At 42.2% G+C, this 19,665-nt stretch overlaps 1 protein-coding gene across 31 annotated transcripts in view; it reads right to left on the bottom strand.

Annotated features, from left to right (window-relative positions):
* TCF4 (transcription factor 4) overlaps positions 1-19,665 on the bottom strand; it is a 347,373-nt gene that overhangs the window by 4,788 nt on the left and 322,920 nt on the right. For 19 of the 31 annotated variants that reach the window (XM_026496366.4, XM_048218596.2, XM_026496358.4 and 16 more), the window contains 4 exons: positions 5,757-5,892; positions 4,014-4,176; positions 555-784; positions 43-183 (listed from right to left, as the gene is read on the bottom strand). In XM_026496366.4, the coding sequence (XP_026352151.1) occupies positions 47-183; positions 555-784; positions 4,014-4,176; positions 5,757-5,892 (666 nt within the window). In that variant the 3' untranslated portion in view covers positions 43-46. The remainder of the gene's footprint in view (positions 1-42; positions 184-554; positions 785-4,013; positions 4,177-5,756; positions 5,893-19,665) is intronic. The other 12 variants (XM_048218597.2, XM_057313061.1, XM_044383035.3 and 9 more) reach the window with 1 other exon arrangement.

Below are 19,665 nucleotides of genomic sequence, written 5' to 3'. Positions count from 1 at the left end.
TGACCAGGGAAAGGATTCCCGAAATGCTGAGAACACACTTGCCCTTTTACATCTGTCCCATGTGGTTCGACGCATCTCCCATCCCAGGGTGCGGGCCCGCCAAGGAGAGCGGGGGAGGCTCCGAGGACACCTTCTCTTCCTCCCTTCTTTTCAGACACGCGGCTTTCGGGTTCAGATTCCTTTCTGCGGAAGATGGAAGCAGAGCGTTTCGTTAGCGCCGCGGCGCCTGGCCAGGGCGGGCGGGCCCTCCTCCGCGCACCTGCGGACCCTGCTCCCGACGCTCTACGGGCCAGAGCGGACGCGAGCGCTGCGAAGGGCGCTCTCCAGCCACCAGCCCAAGTTCCAGGCCCGAGGGTACCTATGGCAACGTCGCCATGCCGTCCTCCTCGGGAGAGAATCCTGTAACTTAACTGCGGGAGGCGGGGATCCGCCCTCGACCCCGCCGCTCCGAACGAGGCCTCGGGCTCCGCTCCCTGCCGCGGCTCACGGCCGGCCAAGTCCACCCCCACTCACTGCGGCTGCGCGACCTGGGGGCGGGGCGGGCTGGCACTGACCTCGGACCTGCTGCTCCAGGCTGAGGATGACGGCCACGGCCTGGTGCAGGATCAGGAGCTTGGTCTGCGGCTTGTCGCTCTTCAGGTGGAGCTGCACCATGCGGCCGAGCTCCTTGAAAGCCTCGTTGATGTCGCGGACGCGCAGGCGCTCGCGGGCGTTGTTGGCCATCCTCCGCTCCTTCTCGCGCTCTGCCTTCTGCTCGGGGGTCAGGTCCTCGTCATCGTTATTGCTGTGGGACAAGAGGGAGGCGACATTTTCTAATGGTGTGGGGAAAAAGAAGCTATCTAAGTTAGTTTTCTTTTGTGCCGGAGTTTTCAGGGGACGTGTCCGTCTCCGGTTGCTGTCCGTGGCAGAACTGCACATCTTGGGGCTTGCTAAAATGGAGGTGACAATCCGTACACGAGACATTCGGTTTCTCCCAGACATTCAACCCAAACAAAACAGAAGAAGTTAAAGTGAGGGCCCCGAGCGCGCCCAAGCTGATGTAGGGGGCAGAGGGGCAAACACAGCTTTGATCAATGAGGCTACACTCTGCAAAGCAGGCCACGGTCAACTGAGCCTTTCAGCTTCTCTGCACGGCCACAGATCAGAGCATTTTACACTAAAGGTGTGTGTGTGTGTGTGTGTGTGTGTGTGTGTGTGGTTGTTTTTAACTTTCAGTCGCATCTGAAACCTGAGGAAAACAAGTGTTTGAGAAAGGATCTGGATAGGTCTACACTGAACACGACGCAGCTAAACAGGAGGAAGAAGGTCCTACATTCAAGACACCAGAGCAGTAAGAGCGAAGACTGGGGACTTTTGTCCATGTTTCGCCATTAACGAGCTTTGAAGGCGTGGCCAATCCACTTAATGTATCTGAGTCATTTTCTCCATGCATTAAGTAAAAAGGTTAAAAACATCATGATCTCCGTGGCTTTTCACATCACAGATGTTCGTCATCCCCAAAACAAGTTGGGAAAACCTGAGTCGACATCCACTACACAAAGCAAACAAAAGAAAACAAATACCAAACACCTACTGGTTATAAATGACCATGATCTCATTGTGAGTCAAAAACGAAGTTCAAAAGCTAATCTCTGATCATGAGAACCAAAATACTACATGATTCATCGCAAAGGCATGGGTGGACCCAGTAGAATCTGGAAAGGCAAGATTACTTCTGTCTGTTTCTGGGTGTCATGCTGACAGATCAGAAACTTCTGAATGGAGGGCAAATAGGATGACAGGCCATCTGGAAAGCATGTCATATAAAAAAGGTTTCATGACATCAGGGCTTCAGATATTTCATGGGTGATTACATAAAAAAAAGAGGCATGGGAGATGTGTTGTCTCAGAAAGGCAGAACAGAATGGAGAACTGAGTGGTATAGATGGAGTTAACATGAGCAAGAAACTTTTTGGGCACAAGAGATGTCATAAGACATATACAAAACGAAGGAAAACTTCACTGAAAAGTAACAGACTCCTCGTGATACGAAACAACATGGAGGTGACCATCTGTAAGGATGTTAATCTCGAAGTTCAAGCGTTGGTCTAAAGGACCATGAAGGTTAAACTCTACTTGAAAATTCCATGAATGTGAAATGTTCACAGAATAAAGATGTTAATCACCACATTTCGGATCAGGAAGACATGGGGTAAGTTATGTACACTTAATGAATGTTAGCTTAGCATGCACGGCACTGAATCTTCCACTTTGGAGAATCTCTGGGTAGCTTTCAAATTGCAGTAAGGACGAATTACAGCCGAGAAGCTCCAATTAATCAAAAATGGGAGTGGTATTCTTAGGTTGCAAGCACACGTTGCCAATACAGATAACGTACATAAGCCAAGAACACTTGTAAGGGAGGGGAAGAGGAAGACACCAAAGAAAGATGCTGTAAGACTTGGCTCATCTCCCCCTAGGTTCAACTCCCTTCCAAATGGGACCGTCCGCCACAGATGTGTGCTGGTGGACACACAACTGAACCGAACCAGCGGGGAAAGGCTCTTCCTGTGTCATTTGATCCTTCTCACTTCTTCTGCCGAACCCTCCTCCTCCTCCTCACCCATGACTTCTGCTGACAAGGAAGCCACAGTTACGATTAATTCGCATCCACATCCCACTACACAAATAGGACATAAGAAGTGAAAAGGGAAGAGAGCCAAGTCTCTGCGGGGCCCATCCTGAAGTTAACACTTAGGTAACGTTTTTAAAGATCAAACAGGTCGCCACGGCTTTCACAATGTGGGCTGGAAAGTGGGAACTTGTTTTCCAAAGGTATTCAGGCTAACAACTAATTATAATTGGTTATTCACTCATAAATAATAAATAGATTGGTTATGCAAAGAAAACTGCCTAGCACTGCCTTACTTCACAGGCTCAGAGACATAAGCAAATGTCACGAGAGTAACCTTTTAAAAGAAGAAGGTTCTTAACAGCAAGTGAAAATGTTGTACTGAAACCTCCAAGAACCTATTAATATGCACAAGTCACAGCCACTAGTTAAATTACTAAGAACTGAGTGGACTGACAGAGACGATGGTAGGGATGTGAAAGCCCCTCCTTAAAATCTCACCAGTGTGGCCACGAGTCAGGAAACTCTGCGGGGATGGTGGGAGGGGAGGGGTAAGGAGCTTTTAGGACTTTTGGAACTTTGAGCAGGACATGTAATAAAATCCATCCCAATCATTATAAAGGCAATATGAAAAAGTGGCATGTTCTTAATTCCTAAAGGACATTAGATCTAACCCCAAGAACGACAGCTTTTAAAAGGGGATATGCAATCACAGCACAATTGATTTAACAAATAAAAACAACCCAAGGGAATTGAGGCAAAGAACATGGGTGTCACGGTGTTCCAAAACCATCTGATCATCAGATTAGGATGAGCAATCCAGGAGATAGATTCTAATTGAAAGATATCAGATATTTAAGAAAACCAATCAGAAACTATTTTCCTGCAGTTGTATTTTCTGTAGAAGGGAGTATCTGGGAGAAAAAAGTGAGCAATTTAGGTATTAATATATATATCAACATGTTTATAAAGCTGGGAAGTCAGTATTTTCTCATGTTCAAGATAAGAAAAAAAGTCATAGTTGCAATATACCTCATTTGAGTTTTCAACATGGCTAAGATCTTTTTTTAGAAATATTTTGGAAAGATCATTTCTGACCAAATTCGCAGAATACGTACAGTTTTAAAAAAATCAACCGTTTGCACTTGAATCCGTTACAAATTGTCTGTACTGCGTGCAATTAGCACGAGGTCCAAATTCGTAAGTGCAAAGACATTTTGGGCTTCACTAGAGGACCAGTACCTGAAATGATACTCTCGTACCTCTAGAGCAAGCCTTTAATTTTCTTTTCAGCTGTAGATTTACCTGCCAGGAAAAAACTGAATAGTTTCTTCCTGTTCTGTTCACTTCATCAAAGTCCAATAAAGGAATTAAATGAAGCGACAGTATCATATACTGTTACCTAGATCTTGACCTAGTAATCGATTTGATATCCTTCTTGTCGTCATCTAACTTCTTGTCCTCGGAAGATTTCGTGTCTTGCAGGTTCTCATCGCCCTCGTCGTCGGATTTGATCTCAGAGCTGCCGGAGGAGACGCTTTGGCCCTGCAATCCTGGGGGCATGCCTACAGAAAAAAAAAAGAAAAGAGAGAGAGAGAGACCAGGTGACGCTTCCACCGAAGACTCGAGGCACAGACGCGCTCTGCAGCTAGCGGAGCTGCGGGCTATACGATTCAGGCTGCTGCACTGCGATCCTTCTGCCGTGGTTTTTCATGCTATCTGGTGAAGTTTCAAAAATGCACCTGTGGAAGCAAGTTTTCCCTGCATTGGCTCCGAGGTTAAATTCTATTTTGCAATCTTTTGGAGTAGATGGTAATTTCACTGTCTACAAAACATCAACTTAATTGCAATGAAAATCATAATCATGAAAATCACACACCTCAATGTTCTGATTAAGAACCCAAGTAAATATCAGCTATTATATTGAGTTTCTTCCATATGCAATGATTTAATAGGAAAATGTCCTTAAAATATAATTCCCAGGGAGTACGCTAAATACGTACAGTCAAGGCTTCAATAGATATCCTAATGATATTCTGAAATTAGGCTTCTCTTATCCTCAAGGAGTAATCAGCATTTAAAAATGGTACATATGGAAAGCAGTTAGCTGCTCACTGAAGAAATTTCTAGCTTTACCACTGCTCAACTTTCAAGATCACAATGCATTTCACCTTTCAAGATCATAGTACACTTTAGAGCATGCCCCTCACGTATCCACTTATTTCTACGGTAGAAGCATGTCTACTGGCAATTCTCCTCTATTTGTAGTCACTCCGAATTTGGTCTGTGGTCCAGGAGCATTCTTATCACTGGAGCCCATTAGAGATGCAGAATTCCAGACCTCCTGAATCAGAATCTGCATTTTCACAAGATCGTCAGGTCATGCCTTTTACCCTGAAGTGTACACGAAGAAGCAGGGCTCTCTCTCTCCACACATATGATTAACACTCAGATGTGTACAATGTTTAGCAGGTGAAACAAAAGCTCCTGCCTATCCCCATGGCAGTGTTACCATCTTCATTCCGAACAAGGGGCGGGGGTGGAAATGAGAGAATGTTATTTAAGTGTCTGAGAGTCCATGGGCCAGCCAGTCACCCAGGGAGCAGGGGACTCAGGTCTGGGCCCTGCACCGTGTCACTTCCTGGGGTCACGAAAGCTGCCTGGAGTCCTTGGTTTGAGGCAATCATTGCGGGGCGAGATGAAAAGAGTGAAAATCATTCCACCAAGTTCCAGTTTTGAAACGTACCTACATTTCCTTCGATCTTAAACGACAAAAACAATTTCCTTCCTTCCTATTCATTTGGAAATATCATGTTCAGGCTACAACTAACCACATTAGAGGACCCGAATGAGGAAAATGTGGAAATAGCTAAAATAAAATTTCCTCTCATCAGGCTGTTGTCTCATTCCCTGCTGAGATAGGACCAGGATTTCAGAGGATGTTTGAGCAAAACAGTTCCTGAAGAAACACAATTAGCCGGCTACGTTCTAACTACTTTCCCATTTGCTTACCATTTTTGTACCGAATTTGATTCTTGGTTTTCTGCCAGCACTTCCTGAGGAACGAACGCCAAGTAAGCCTGGGATCAACACTGCAGTTGCTATTGTCTAAGTGAGGGCAGGGTGCCTTGGGAGGAGGACCTACCTCTGTAAGGGTCCTGGGGTGGGTTCAAGTCAGGGGACGTTGCAGACTGGACAGGAAGCTGTGGAACTGGAACCTGGTTTGGCACAAGAGAATGGCTGCCTCTCAGGGCCACACCGTCCTCACGATGGGCCCCGACCTGAAAGGGTGAGAGGAACCGCAGAGTTTAGTGGCAACCAGAGGTAGGGCAGCAAGGACCTGCGGAAGGAAGACTGGCCTCCGAAAAACAAGACTCCCAAACGCCTCTCACTAGAGGGCGCTGCAGGACCGCACGTGCACCTACAGTACCCGGCGCAACACTTCACACGCAGTAAGATGCCGTGCTGTACATTCAGTGACAAATATGGCAGAGTAGCTCAGGCAGGTAAAACGTCAAATTGTCTCCCAGGGTGCTGCAGTGGAGCGCACTGATTCGTACCCATCTGTCTTCTATCATGTCCGCCAACAGATCTGACAATTATCTTAATGCCCATATGCTTAATTGTGGGCTTCTCAATTCCCCCATTGCTATCGGAAATCCTACAGGAATTTCAATTTGGCATTCGACTTTCATTTCAGGGGATAAGATTCTCAGGCCTGCCATTTTTTTTTCCATAATGCCAGCTAAGCCTCTGACAGCGGAAGCTACAGCAGTATGGGACACAGCCCCTGCTCGGTACAAATATAATAAAATGTCACCTGGCTTTCCAAAACTGGCAGCCCATTCCAAATTAATGTTTACTGCATTTCATCAGCTGCTGAGTTCCAAATCCAAAGGGGGACCATTTCTGCCAATGCCACCACACCGGAAAATGTACCAATAAAGGTTTTATTAAACACACCAGTAATGCCATCATTGCCATGCAAAGATGTTTGGACATTTTTCCATTTTTTCCCCCCACTACTCTGATCCTAGATAGACACCGTACTGTAAACACTCTTTAGGTTTCCATGAATAAAATTACAGAATACAGCACGATGACTTGGTCTGGAAGAAATACTGCTGAGCTTTTTATTAACTACTACTACCCACTCTGGGGTCCAGGGATGTTGCACTAGTGACAGTGAGACAGCCACTGCTGACTTTATAGCTTACGCCTTAAAGCAAAACCATTATGCATTTGCAAACCAAGAGGAACATGAGTAGCTTAGATTTTCGTTTGCATTTCCAAGTAGTTATTCTCTGAGCCTATTGTTGGGTGAACGTTGATGCGGGACAGTGGGTCTGACACTCAAAATATTTATCCATGAATTTCTACTGCTACGAATCAAAAAGTTTATTTGTTTTTCTAATCCAAAAACAAAAATCCCCACAAAGCAGAATCTTCCCTCTTTTGTAGCCAAATGTTTTAATTTCCAAAGAACGCAACAACAATAAGAATCTGAACTGACAACAATAAAATTCAGATACCGAAGGAAGCACATGCTATCTAAAGGCAACCTAGTATAAAGTATCACCATTACATAAGCCAGAACAGTACAGAAGGAAGTAACTCAGGGGGAAGGGGAGGGATCACGTAAATCATGCTCATTGCTCAGATTCAAAATATAGCAAGAATATACAGGATTTAAAGACTCGTGAGCATCAGGAAGTATAAATGAATGCTGTGGCTGAGTCCGGGGCTGTCTGCCACCTGTGTGCCTGTGTCCCTTCCCGGAACATTCTGAATGGTGGCTATTTCGCTTCTATGTGGGTGCTTCCCATGTAAGGAGACCATGACTACCTCCCAAAGCAGCCTGTTCCATTTTAATCACAAGTTGGCCCCCTTGTATATTCCACCCACTGATTCTAGTTTCAACTTCTGGAGTTCCGTGGAGAAAGTGCAAGCCCCCTTCGTCTATGTGACGCCCCCGCCAGGCCACTGCTGTCTACTCTGGTAACAGGAGCCCGATGGCTTCCAGGGAGGTCAGGCCCACCCGATGCCCTCGACCATTTCTCACTCACTCTTGGTCTGTTTTTATATTCGTTCCAGACAAAAGAGTGATAGCTGTTTTCCATTCAGGTTTTGATTTGCCATTTTTATGTTTGTGCATTTAGAAGACTGATTCAATCGATGATTATCCTTTCAATCTAAGATGTCAACTTGTAAGGATGAATTTTACAGGGCTTGATCAAATGGTAGCTCTTTAAGTTTGTCAATCAATGTTAACCCAAATAATTACCGTAGTGCCGATTCATATTTATTGGTATTCCCAATGGGTTTAATCTCTTAAATTTCCATAGAAGATGATTCTCAATTGGAATCACTGAAGGTAACCACAGGTTTGAGCATAGCAAGGAGGTAAATCCCTTTTATGTTAAAATCATTCTATTAAAACACCCAAGCCTTCTTTGTAAGCATTTAGGATACATTTCAAGGTTAATATTTTACTTTTCACTCGAAATATATTCAGATATTGATTCTCACTTCTATTTTTCCTTCTGGATCACATTCAGATTAGTTTTTACAAGAGGAAAAAAGAGCCCACAACCAATTATCTTTATATTTCTTTGCCTCAACTATTATGAAAGACTGAGTAAAACGAATACAATAATGAGAGTCAACAACTTCTAGATTTTAACTGTAACTGGTTTCTTTGTTAGCTGTGTAACCATGGACAAGGTGTTCAAATCCCAAATGGGAAAAAAACACTAGCTTATAGAGAATGAGTCCCATGTCTGTTGCAAAGGGAGGTAATGTGCAAAGCAACTGTTATATAATAGGTACCTAATAATTATAGATATTATGTGAAAATATCTGAAAATACTTGCATACTACATAAAAACAAGAGTCTATGTAATTCGAACACCTTCAGGACACAAGCTACCTTCATTCACGATCATCTTTGCATTTCTTGTCTCTATTTTGTTCACATGCATTTGATTTTAAATCCTTCTCCTGCACAATGAGAGTAAAATCTTAAATGATATTATGTTTGAGAATTATAAATATGTTTGTTCCAACTATATTTGTTTGGATTTTAGCCATACATATTACACCTATTTTTATCTATTTTCTATAGATCATCTTAGGTCATCTCAAATATTATACCTAATCATTTTCCATAAAGGAAGTTGGGAACAAAATTACTCTTGATTTTTTTTTCTTTTTTTTGAGGGAGAGAGCATGCACGCATGTGTGTGAAAGGGGGTTGGGGGGTGGGCCAGGGCAGAGGGAGAGGGAGAGAGAATCTTTTTTCTTTTTTTTTTTTTAAAGATTTTATTTATTTATTTGACAGAGAGAGAGCACAAGCAGGGGGAGAGGGAGAAGCAGACTCCCCACTGAGCAGGGAGCCCGATGCAGGGCTCGATCTCAGGACCCCAAGATCATGACCTGAGACAAAGGCAGACGCTTAACAGACTGAGCCACCCACGTGCTCCTACTCCTGATGTTTTAAGGCCTCCCTGGTAAACTTTGTATATTCCGAGTCAAACACAAATGAATGATGATGGGTCTAGATCCATGTGGTAATGAGCCTGGTTCTCCAGGACCAATTCCATTGCCTGGGGCTGTGGAATCATATTCCAAAGAATTAACTTTGCTTTGTTTGTTTCCTTGGCCACAGGCGGCTTGTCCTAACCCCATTTACTTCTCTTTTAGAAACATTATTTCTGGTCACATAAGAGACAAGGAAAGAAAGATAGTGGATGGCCAGCACAATCCATCACTCGGAGTACCTCGGAAATAGAAGGAAAAGCCATGTGTATATACAAGGATTAGGCCTTGTCCATCTTCTAAATAATAAATATGTAATAATATAACTAGAAAAAAGCAGATTCTTCAACCTACAAATCAATTCTAAGGATGGCACCTATTTTTAGAAAATCTAGACTTCATTAAAGCCCTATTTTGATAATGTCTTCATCTGGATAAGCAATAGTTTAAAGTTAAAAGCCAACCTAAAAAAGCGGTTAATTTTATCAATATTGATTGTAATTTTTTTTTTTTTTGCAATCTTTAAGGTTAGTCTTCTTAGTTACATACAATATGGTCTTAGATATATTTATGCTGAATGTAAAAGACAAAATGAAAATCTCCAAATTATTCAGTGTTAGTTGATCAGAGAGTACATTTGTTAATCCAAGAAATATTTACTAATATAGTTCATGCTTGTCACTCCACGAGGTTCTAGGGAGAAGGCGGTGAGTAACTGAGATGACCTCATGGAGCTTACAGTGGTCCTCTGTGGCATTTCTGTGCACTGATCAGTTAGTGTGGTGGTTTTAACAGTAATAGTAAGTCTCTTAGGTAAAAGGACATTTATCATGATTTCTGTAATTTGGGTTTTGGACCCAGAGAACTCTTCGGACCTAAGGCCACTCCTTGTCTCTCATGGGCCATTCCAGCTTCTCATGTCTCTCCAGTGGTACCTCTGTCTCTCTGGCTTCTGTCCCCTCATGGCTACAGCCTGGACTCTCCCTTCATGCATACCTCTCAGTACATTCTTTCAGGTTCTGTATCTGCTGCTAATTTCCTTTCTGTCTTAGTATTTCTGAGTTCAGAATGCCAAGATCATCTGACGGTGAGCTCATCATTTTGAAGCAGACATGGGCCATCCTTTGAATGGGCCACTCTAGGGTCAGGCATCCCCATTAACTGGTTCAATGAGCTACAAAAGAAGAGGAGGTGAGATCATGTGGTCCAAGCATGGCTGCCCCCCTCCCTTGCATCCATACATCATGCTCCCCAAATCATGGCTCTTAGGTACAAGTATCTAAGTTACCCTGCATCTCAGGTCAAGTTATAGTCAAACCCTGACACAGCTATTTAAATTCTCTCGTGTTAATTTATCATTGGGAATAATTAAATATCTTCAGAAGTACATTACTTCTTTTGAATCACGTAAGCACCATATAATTTTAAATAACCTTATTTTCCAAGGAAAGAATTGATATATTTATGAGGAACACTTTTCACTCACAGTACAGAGACTAAAAGGGCTTGCGAGACTTGGAACCCAGTTAGGCCAAACTCTCCATTTTATAGAGAAGAAAGCTAAGGTTGGAGATCGTTGAGTGACTTGGGAAATGTCTCGTAAGAAGATCAAAATAGAATTTGAGCTCAGAAAACTTATAACAACATTGAACAATTTGATTTGGAATGTGTGTGTGTGTGTGTGTGTGTGTGTGTGTGTGTGTGTATGGGAGCAGAGTTAAGGGACAAAAGGGGTTTACTTCCTGGAGCTTTTGTTTACGACAGTGTGCATACATGTCCGTAGATGTGTGTGTGTATAGATATAGATATGAAAACCATTTTATTTCTCTTTATCACAGGGGAAAATCTACCATAGTTCACCAACTATGGCCAAGACCAAGATGTCTAACTAAATTATAAAATTTAATATTTGCCATAACCCCTCCAACATAAACAGATTTAAAAGACATGCGGCTTCAAATTAGGTGGCTGTTGGCAAGGCTGTTGTAATGTGGCGATGCGTGCAGCATCCTGGTAAATATCCTCATCCTGATCCTTGAGCTCACAACAAACACCACAAACAAAAAAGACATTCAGCGTTTCTGCTCTCTTTGTTTCCAGGGAGTATTGTGAAAGTAATTATTCTGTTGTATTTAAGAGGCCTATTTCATGGATGGGAAAATGTATTAAATTTCATTTGGCAGTTATTCAATCCTTGTTAATGTTATCTCCAGAGATAACTGCTTCAAAGCCGGCTTTCAGCCCTCCGTTCCTTGTCTTCTACCATAATCCTTCTAAAAGAGTGTAGGACGGGAACTTTCTGGGAAACCTGTCATCAATTTCTAGACCAAGCGATACTGATACAAAACTCGATAGGCTATCAGGAACTTTTTGATATAGTAAAAGAAAAGTCTGTTATTAATGGCATCTGATTCAAACACATTCTTTTGACATAGGTGTTTTTTACAAAGAAGAAACAAAACAAGGAAATGGGACAAAGAAAAAAAGGGCCTGGTAACTTTTACTTTTCTCTCTTTTCTTTCTCTTCTTGTTTTTCCACAAACACAAAAGAAAAGTTGATGGGCTTCAGTTGTCATTAGACACCCAAAGACACAGAAAGCAGTTTGGGTGTCTGAACGGTAATCTCCCCGCGAAATATCAATCATACATGACAGCTGGAGAGCGCTAGATTTCAGTTTCAATTATCTCGCCAGATCTCCGTCATGTTAGAGGAAAGCAAACTTATTTTCCCAAATGTGCAAAACGCCGTTTAGTCCAGAAGTGCATCTTTTAAAGAGGTGGGAAGTGGTCACGCAGATTTAATGGCTCCCAGATGGGAACCCGGAAGTTCACGAAATGGCAGCGGTGGACGGATTCTGCGGGGAACTGTTCCGGAGGCACCGGGATGCGGTAGAAAACGAGATCCACCTCTAATAACCAACTCCTTTGTGCGAGAAAGTTCTAACATCTGGGACGTCCTTCAACCACAAATATCACTTCCATATTTCCCAGTTTAAAAACTTATCAGACGACTTTTTAAAAACTCCTGTGATTAAACATTTAAAGGACTTTTCACTCAAGTCAGATCTGGCTGCAATTCTTTTGTTTGGATTTTGATTCTTGGGAGATGTTTATTGGGGGAAAACTTCCTCACTCTAGAGAACACCTGTTCCACCACCCCCACCAAGAAATCTCACAGCTTCGCTTATGCTTTGCCTGAAATTTAAGGTAATTCCTTATTGGGTAATTCTTGGCAGATTTCTTTAATGCTTATTCTCCAGATGATAAAGTAATTTTCAAGAGGACTTAAAATATGATGTAAATTACCCTGACTTGGCAGCCCTGAACTGTCACATGGTCAGCTAGGCCAAAACTCCCATGAATGTCCACCAAAATGGTTAAAATGAATGATTCTATGACTTAATTCGAGAGATGCAAATGGCTGTTACCTGATTTCAGTTCATCTTTTTTTTTTTTCTTAACTCGTAAGCTCCACCTATCAAATCTGTTTCATTTCTCTCCTTTGTATCTCCACCCTCCGCCCCCAAGTCTCAACATTACTTTCGTAGAGTGGAAACCCTAACTGGATGCAGTCCACCAGGTAAGAACCTCAGCAGGTGGTTCGCAGAGTCCATCTCATCCCTTCCTGCCTCGGGGAAGCAGGTTAGTAAGTAAGTTGTAGGGAACTAAATTTAATCCATGTCTGGTGAACCAAGTCTCTCCAGCAAAGAGATTATGGTGAAATTTTGCAATTACTGGTACGCGGCTTCCTTTTTTTTTGACTGAAGGAAAAGACAATTATACACTTGATGTGGACTTGGGAGCTCCGGATCCCTGTGGTACAAACACACCTGTGAGAGCGTGCACAACCGTGGGGCTGGTTTCCACACAACCCACTCTGTAGCCAGCCCAGGAGGTTGACCACTAGGGATTTATCTGTACCTAACTGGCCTTTATTTTGTAATGCCTTTCTTATCATCCAAGTAACACATGCTTATTGTAAAGTATTTGGAAAGGAAGTGAAGAGTAACAAGCCTAAACTAACGAAATATTCCTTCCCCATCACCTACTAAATATTCCCCTTCTGAATGCTTTATTCTCTGCCCATCACCTGTTCCCTAAGGTTCCAGCACAGCTTTCCATTGTTGTTTGGATCAAGTCTAAGATCAATACCTTGTGCATCTGTGTCCTTCACCTGGATGCCAGAGGACCATTCCAGTTCCCTCCTATTTTCAAGTTCCCTCATCTCCAGCTTCACTTACCTACTCATGGTTCCCCATGTGCTGCATACACTTCCATATCAGCAAGGCGCCTGAGCCAAGCCCTCCCTGTTCTGCCTCCCAGAGCTGGTTTCCTCTGCACAACTCACCAACCACTTCTCTTTTATTGGTCCCACAGATCCCCTTCTTCGCACTCCTCATCGACGGTCTGGATCTCCAGCACTCTCACCACCTTGCTGGACCCGGACAGGGCTCTCCCCTGACTGTTCATTACAGACACCCCCGTGAATACCCACTCAAGGACAGTGCTTGACAGAGAAGGGCATACACTTCAATGTTTCTGCTTTGCTGCCATTCATAAAGCTTATTCTTGTCTTGAGATGTAAGCATCCCAAGGGCAGGGACTGGGTATACAAGTCATTGTATAGGATTGTAATATTATAACGTGCAATCAGATGCTTCGTAAATAGTCAAGGATGACACAGGCGGCACGTATCTGTGAGACTATTTCTGAGATCAAAAACCTTTTGATATTGTCAAACATAAATTTTGCACGTTTCCATCAAAAAATTAACATTTTGTTTAATTCAACAAATGCCTCTGAAATGTGTGCTATGTGCAAGGCACTATTCAGGTATTTGCAGGAGAAATAATAAAAGATAGACACAACTATTACTTACACGTTTCCCCATCTTAATGGTGGAGTCGTTTAAGGCAAAAGAAAGTGAATGTCATGAAGGAGTACAAGGTTGTGGGGGATTTAAAGATGGGCAAAACTATATCAAACTGAGAAACCAGAGACTTCTTCAAGGAGGTGGCATTTTAGACACACTCTGAAGGGTGGGTAGATTTTTGATACAAATTACTTAAAATTTTTTAAAAAAAAACTGACATTTAACATCAATGAGGCACAATCTCAACTTTAAATCAAAGTTTCTATTTTTACGTCACGAAGTGGCATTATTTGGATATTATATCTATACGAAGAAGCAGCTAAGGAGTGCATATTAATGTGTTTTCATGTTGTCAGACTGCGTATTTTGGATGAAAAGCAGGTTTTTGTAAAGCCCTTTATAAACCTCACCGGCTTTACTACAAAGTGAACAACACAGGGCATTCTGGACACAAATGGTTCCTCACTGTATGTGTGTATTATTGGCCCAAATGATTCACTCTTATTTAACTGCGTGAAGTCTTTCATCTCCCAGCTATACAATAATAGTTTCCATATGACCAGTGGCTCTGCTATAAATAAGATCAAAAGCAAAAGAAAGGATTTAATAAAAGAAAATGACATTAAGAGTAGCATTAAATCGGGGGGAAAAATACCAATATCCAACGATGTTGTTTGTTTTTTTGAGACTGAAGCGCCACACAGTACTGACTAGCTTCCCCGATATGTCCTGAAAAGGCATTTCACAAGAAGTAGGCATGGACAAAATCCATTTGGGTAGGCCTCAGAGTGCTAAAGATTAAGCTGGGGGGCAGCGGGGCACGTGGGGGTAGGGAAGAGCGACCCCCTCTTTAGAGGCAGCGTGGAGAACAGGTAAGCGGCTCGTTTCACAGGGAAAGAGTTCAAGGGAATGTGTGCATGGCAGATGTCCATCCATTTCTCTATCCCTTTCTGTTCTATTTAATGCAGATAGACTTTTGGTAATCCAGAGATTCTCAGAGAATCATAACATTGCTCAACTCTCGTACATGAGTTCTGAGAAAGGAAGTTTTTTTTGGCAATGCACAGTGACTTGATATGAAGAGCCAACTTCCCAAACAAATTCTCTTCTAGTTCTTAAAAAAAAAAAAAAAAAAAAAAAAAAAAAATTACAATGTTAATCTCTATTCCCGACTGGATAAACAGCTGCTAATAACCTCCAGCTCCCAGGGGAGGAGGCTGCCTCCTTTCATCTTCAGGCTGGTGGATATCTGACGTGCACTGCACTTTAGTGATTCCACATGTGTCTTACTTGGCCTTTTTTAAAACTGCCCTGGTACCAGTCTTGCCAATTCAGGTTTCTTTTCTCCCCTAGACTGCATCCACAGAGTTGGAGGACACCCTCAGTTATGGTACTATTTACTCGAAATTGTAGTGCTTTCACTGTGGGTGTATTTCAAGAGGAAATTCAGGCACTTATAACATCTAGAGGAAGCTAAAGTCTCGGACCTTTGTATCTGAAGCCTTGCGAGGGAAATAACCATTTGGGTTTCTTTCAGACTGAGCTAATTACTCACTCAAGGGCTGGCCACGTTCAAAGATACTCCATTCCGAATAGCATCGTTAATGCGTTACTTACGTCTATCTGTTTGTGTGCTAAACAGAGGGGACAGCGTCAACACTTTTCCTCTGCTTAGGAAGTACCCTGCAGAAGGTTACAGGGCCAGCCGGCCCCCAGAGTCATTCTCACTTGTTCCTGAGCACCTGCTTTTACTGGTGACCTCAGTTCTACACCTCAAGATTCAGACATTTCGCAAAACAGCTTTTTAAACAAAAACCAGCTGTTTCCCATCTAGACTACAGGGGGAAGAATTTGGGCAGCTCACAGAAACATTACCCAGAGACAACCATTCCCCAATAACTTTCACACACTTTCGGCTCCAAACAAGACCCGTCCGTGTGCAGAAGCCGGGGAGAAGGCAAATGTGAAATTAAAATGGGGAAACTCGATACCCTGGTTTTTGACGGTGTGTCCAATTAACTGCTTGAAAATGAATGTGGCTATTGTATCAGGACAGTGCTACCCCAAAGATGTCATTTAACTAATATTGGACAGATCTTTTAGTTAAACTCAACTTCATAGTTGTAAGATGATTTATGGATGTAGAGGAAGCTATAATTATGCACAACTGTGAATGTCAGCCAATTAGGTAGAATCCTCGTGTTCCAGAAATGCGATGTTCAAGCTTTTTTTAATTTTTTAATTTTTTTTTTTTTAGGTTTTCCCTCTTAAAGCTGCTTTGCCTAAACCCTCTTCTTATTTTGAACCCATTTTACACTTCTATTTTCTAAGCAATTAAGATACTTTTGATTTGAAAAATTTACAGCCACAATAAAAGTTAAAATAACACAACGACCACAGATTTTGAAAAAATATAAAATGGCCAAGGCCTAGTCTTGGCTTTTAAACAGTGCCAAGTTGCTCCAGAATTTTCTGTTTTGGTATGAGTGACATAACTGAATTACTTCATGAGCTGCTACTTTAATTCCTAAGGGTGGAAAATTCCATGAGTTAATTTAATTTGGATGTAAAAAAATATACATGAAAACTCGCTCTTCCTGTGGACTCTCATGTGAAATATCTGAGCCAATTGTTGGAGCTGCTGCGCTTCGAGGAGGGGCTTTCCACCCAAGGCGGCCCGGCTGGTGCTGCACGGCCCCGTATCTTCAGAAGATTTGGGCACATAAGATCCTTTATTTTCTGCATATGTTTTCAATCACTTTATTTGATAGCTCTGCAATGCCCTTCCTAGCCCGTCCCTAACTGCTGAAATCCTACGCAGAGGCTAATATGAGCTCCATGACACCTTTTCCAGGAAGGGTTTCTGAGGAAACCTTAGGTCTCCTAAGGCTGGACAATGTTCGTCCTTCTCTGAATTGTGTCTTAGGTCACTTCATCATTCCACCTTGCGTTACAGTTAGGCACATACTTGCATTATCGCCCTCCCAGAGTCAAAGGCCTACAGGATCAGAGACTCTCAGGTACATTTCATAACCCCCAAAGGATCTGAAGACACAGAACGAGGGGGTGAACATCTGTGTAGTTGCTAATATATACAGTATTATCGCCCCCCCCAACTCCGAAGATCTGCTTTCTTGAGAAAACAAGGATAATACCACCTTTTTAAAATGCAAGTGTTGTGCCTTTTCTAAACTATGGACAGTTTAGCATTCTGTCCTTGTCCCCAAAAAGAGTTCAATAAAAAAACATGACAGTGACTATGCTATTAAAAGCATCTACCTGCTTTTTCCTCTATTATTTAAGAAGATAGCCAAGTAAAAATATGATGAGGCCGAAGAGTCTCTTTTAAATATGTTTTATATTTTGAAAGTGGGGAAAACAACCAGTTTTTGTTTTTATTTATTTGAAGTTCATGACACCAGGTGCTAAACACATATCTTAGGGGAAAAAAATTAGGGAACTAGGCTTGTTTTGTCCTAGAAGTGGAGAAAGGGAGTCTTTTGGGTTTGAAGGTCCAATGCAGACTGACTGCCTTGTTTCCGGGTCACAGGGCCTGTTTTGAATAAGATAGGTATTGCGGGGATGGGGGGAAGAAGGGGATATACCTAGTTTGGACCGACTGCTGTGGGATTTGGGCATGCATCATGTCCTAACCATTTGTCTCAGGGCTTGTCAATGGAGCATAAGTGGTCTCACTGCTATGGTTGTATTTAAAACCTCTTGACTTTAAGTGAATGCAGAAATATCAAATGGTGAGCTCCAGGTTTCAGAAGCTGTTGTACTAATCCATGGTTAAGAGAATTTCTTTAAGTGAGACAGAAAAAGACAAATACTGTATGTTCTCATACCTTATATAGAGTATCTTAAAAAAAAAAAACTCAAAGAAATAAGAGAGTAGAATGGTGGTAGCTGGGAGAAATGGGGAGTTGTTGGTCAAAGGGTACAAACTTGTAGCTATAAAGTGAACAGACTATGGGTTGGAATGTAAAACATGGGGACAATAATTAACAATACTTTATCATATATCTGCAAGTTGTTAAGAGTAGATCTTAAAAAAAGTTATCACCAGGCACACAGAAAAAGGTAATTATGTGAGAGGATGGAGGTATCCACTAATCTTACTGTGGTGATCATTCTGCAATATACATGTGCATTAAATCATCAGGTTGTACTCCTTAAGCTTATATATGTTTGATGTCAAGAATATCTCCAAAGGCTAGGAAAAGTTTTAAAAAATAAACAGAATTTCTCCAAGTTCTTTTTCCTGTCTCTTTCTCCTTAAGTTTTCTTAAAATAAAGTACACTATTGATATAGATTAAACAAACAAACAAACCTTTCAGTTGAGACTGCTACTCTGCTCTCAGAAATGTAATTGTGGAGATTAGGATAGATGGTGACACACTACAGACAGGCAAACAGCCTAATCAAAGAGAGAAGCCTGCACTGGTCTCTATACAGCAGCCATTGAAAGATGATGGAGATGACTAAGATCTTGAGTGAAATTCTGTAACAGGCTATTTATAAGACAGTTTCCAAGTGCTTTGAAAGAGAGCAATGACCTCTCAAACTCAGTTTGGTTCCACCAAGACCAAGTCTTTGTGGACAAAGCTCACTTCCTCATTCGTGGGAGCGCCGCATGTCTGGTGTCTTGTGATAATGCTAAGGACAAAATGAGAGAAGGTGGACATCAGGAGAGTAAAATTAGTTGAATGTAACTGGTTGAACTATTAAACCCAAAGGCAGGGGACAATGTAAGCGTCGAGAGAATGTCTGTAGCCCTGAACCTCAGGCCTTCTGCTTTGTGTCCCCCGCTAGTTAACATTTTTATTCGTGGCTTTGCTAAGGGCAATAATGGCACCCATCAAATTTACCAACAACAGAGCTGGCAGAGTATGTGACCGAATGAGGACCTAAGAAGAGCTGTCGACTGGAAACAGACTGAAGGCTGAAGTATGAAATTCAAAGGCATAGAAAAACAACAAAACAATGAAACAAAAACCCCCCACAAAAGCCCACAAAGGCATAACGTGAAGTGTTGTACTGGCACAACACAAAGTACACAAGGGTAGCTGAGATGTGTGGCTTATGGATTTCAGCGGATTATAAATTCGATATCTGCCAGCAGGATGATGACGTCATCAAAATGGCTGGTAGGGTCTTGTTAGGTGGCCTTTAAATGACGATACAACATATTGAAAGGGTTTGGTAAGAGATCCACCCTGATGATTCCTTGAGCACTGTGTTCAGTCTGAGACCCTACAACGTCTTTCAAAAAGAAAGCATTCCTTTTAAACTAGGGAGAATGCACTGGAAAGTCATAAAATCAAAACTTTCACGGGGGCTGGTGGTGGTGGTGGTAAATACGTGAAGATATAAACATCTAGCCTAGAGAAAAAAAAGTACTGAATAGACTGTTGTCAAAGAACTGTAAGTTTCTAAAGTGTGCGTTGGGTTGACTTAGGGGTAACTTCAGTGGGCAGAAAAATGAGGACTGCACAGAGAAGTAAATCTGGGCTGGATATAAAGAATAATTCTCCAATATTTGATAGAAATGGGCTTTGTGGTCATTGAGAGCTACTTATCCTTGGAGGGAAGGGGGCAGATAGAGGCTTGTTGACTGCTTGGCAGGGGATTTTAGGGGGA

The sequence above is a fragment of the Ursus arctos genome, unplaced genomic scaffold (assembly GCF_023065955.2).
Source record: "Ursus arctos isolate Adak ecotype North America unplaced genomic scaffold, UrsArc2.0 scaffold_17, whole genome shotgun sequence".
Taxonomy (NCBI): domain Eukaryota; kingdom Metazoa; phylum Chordata; class Mammalia; order Carnivora; family Ursidae; genus Ursus; species Ursus arctos.
The sequence above is the reverse complement of the archived record's forward strand: the minus strand, read 5'-3'. Positions and strand labels throughout refer to the sequence as shown.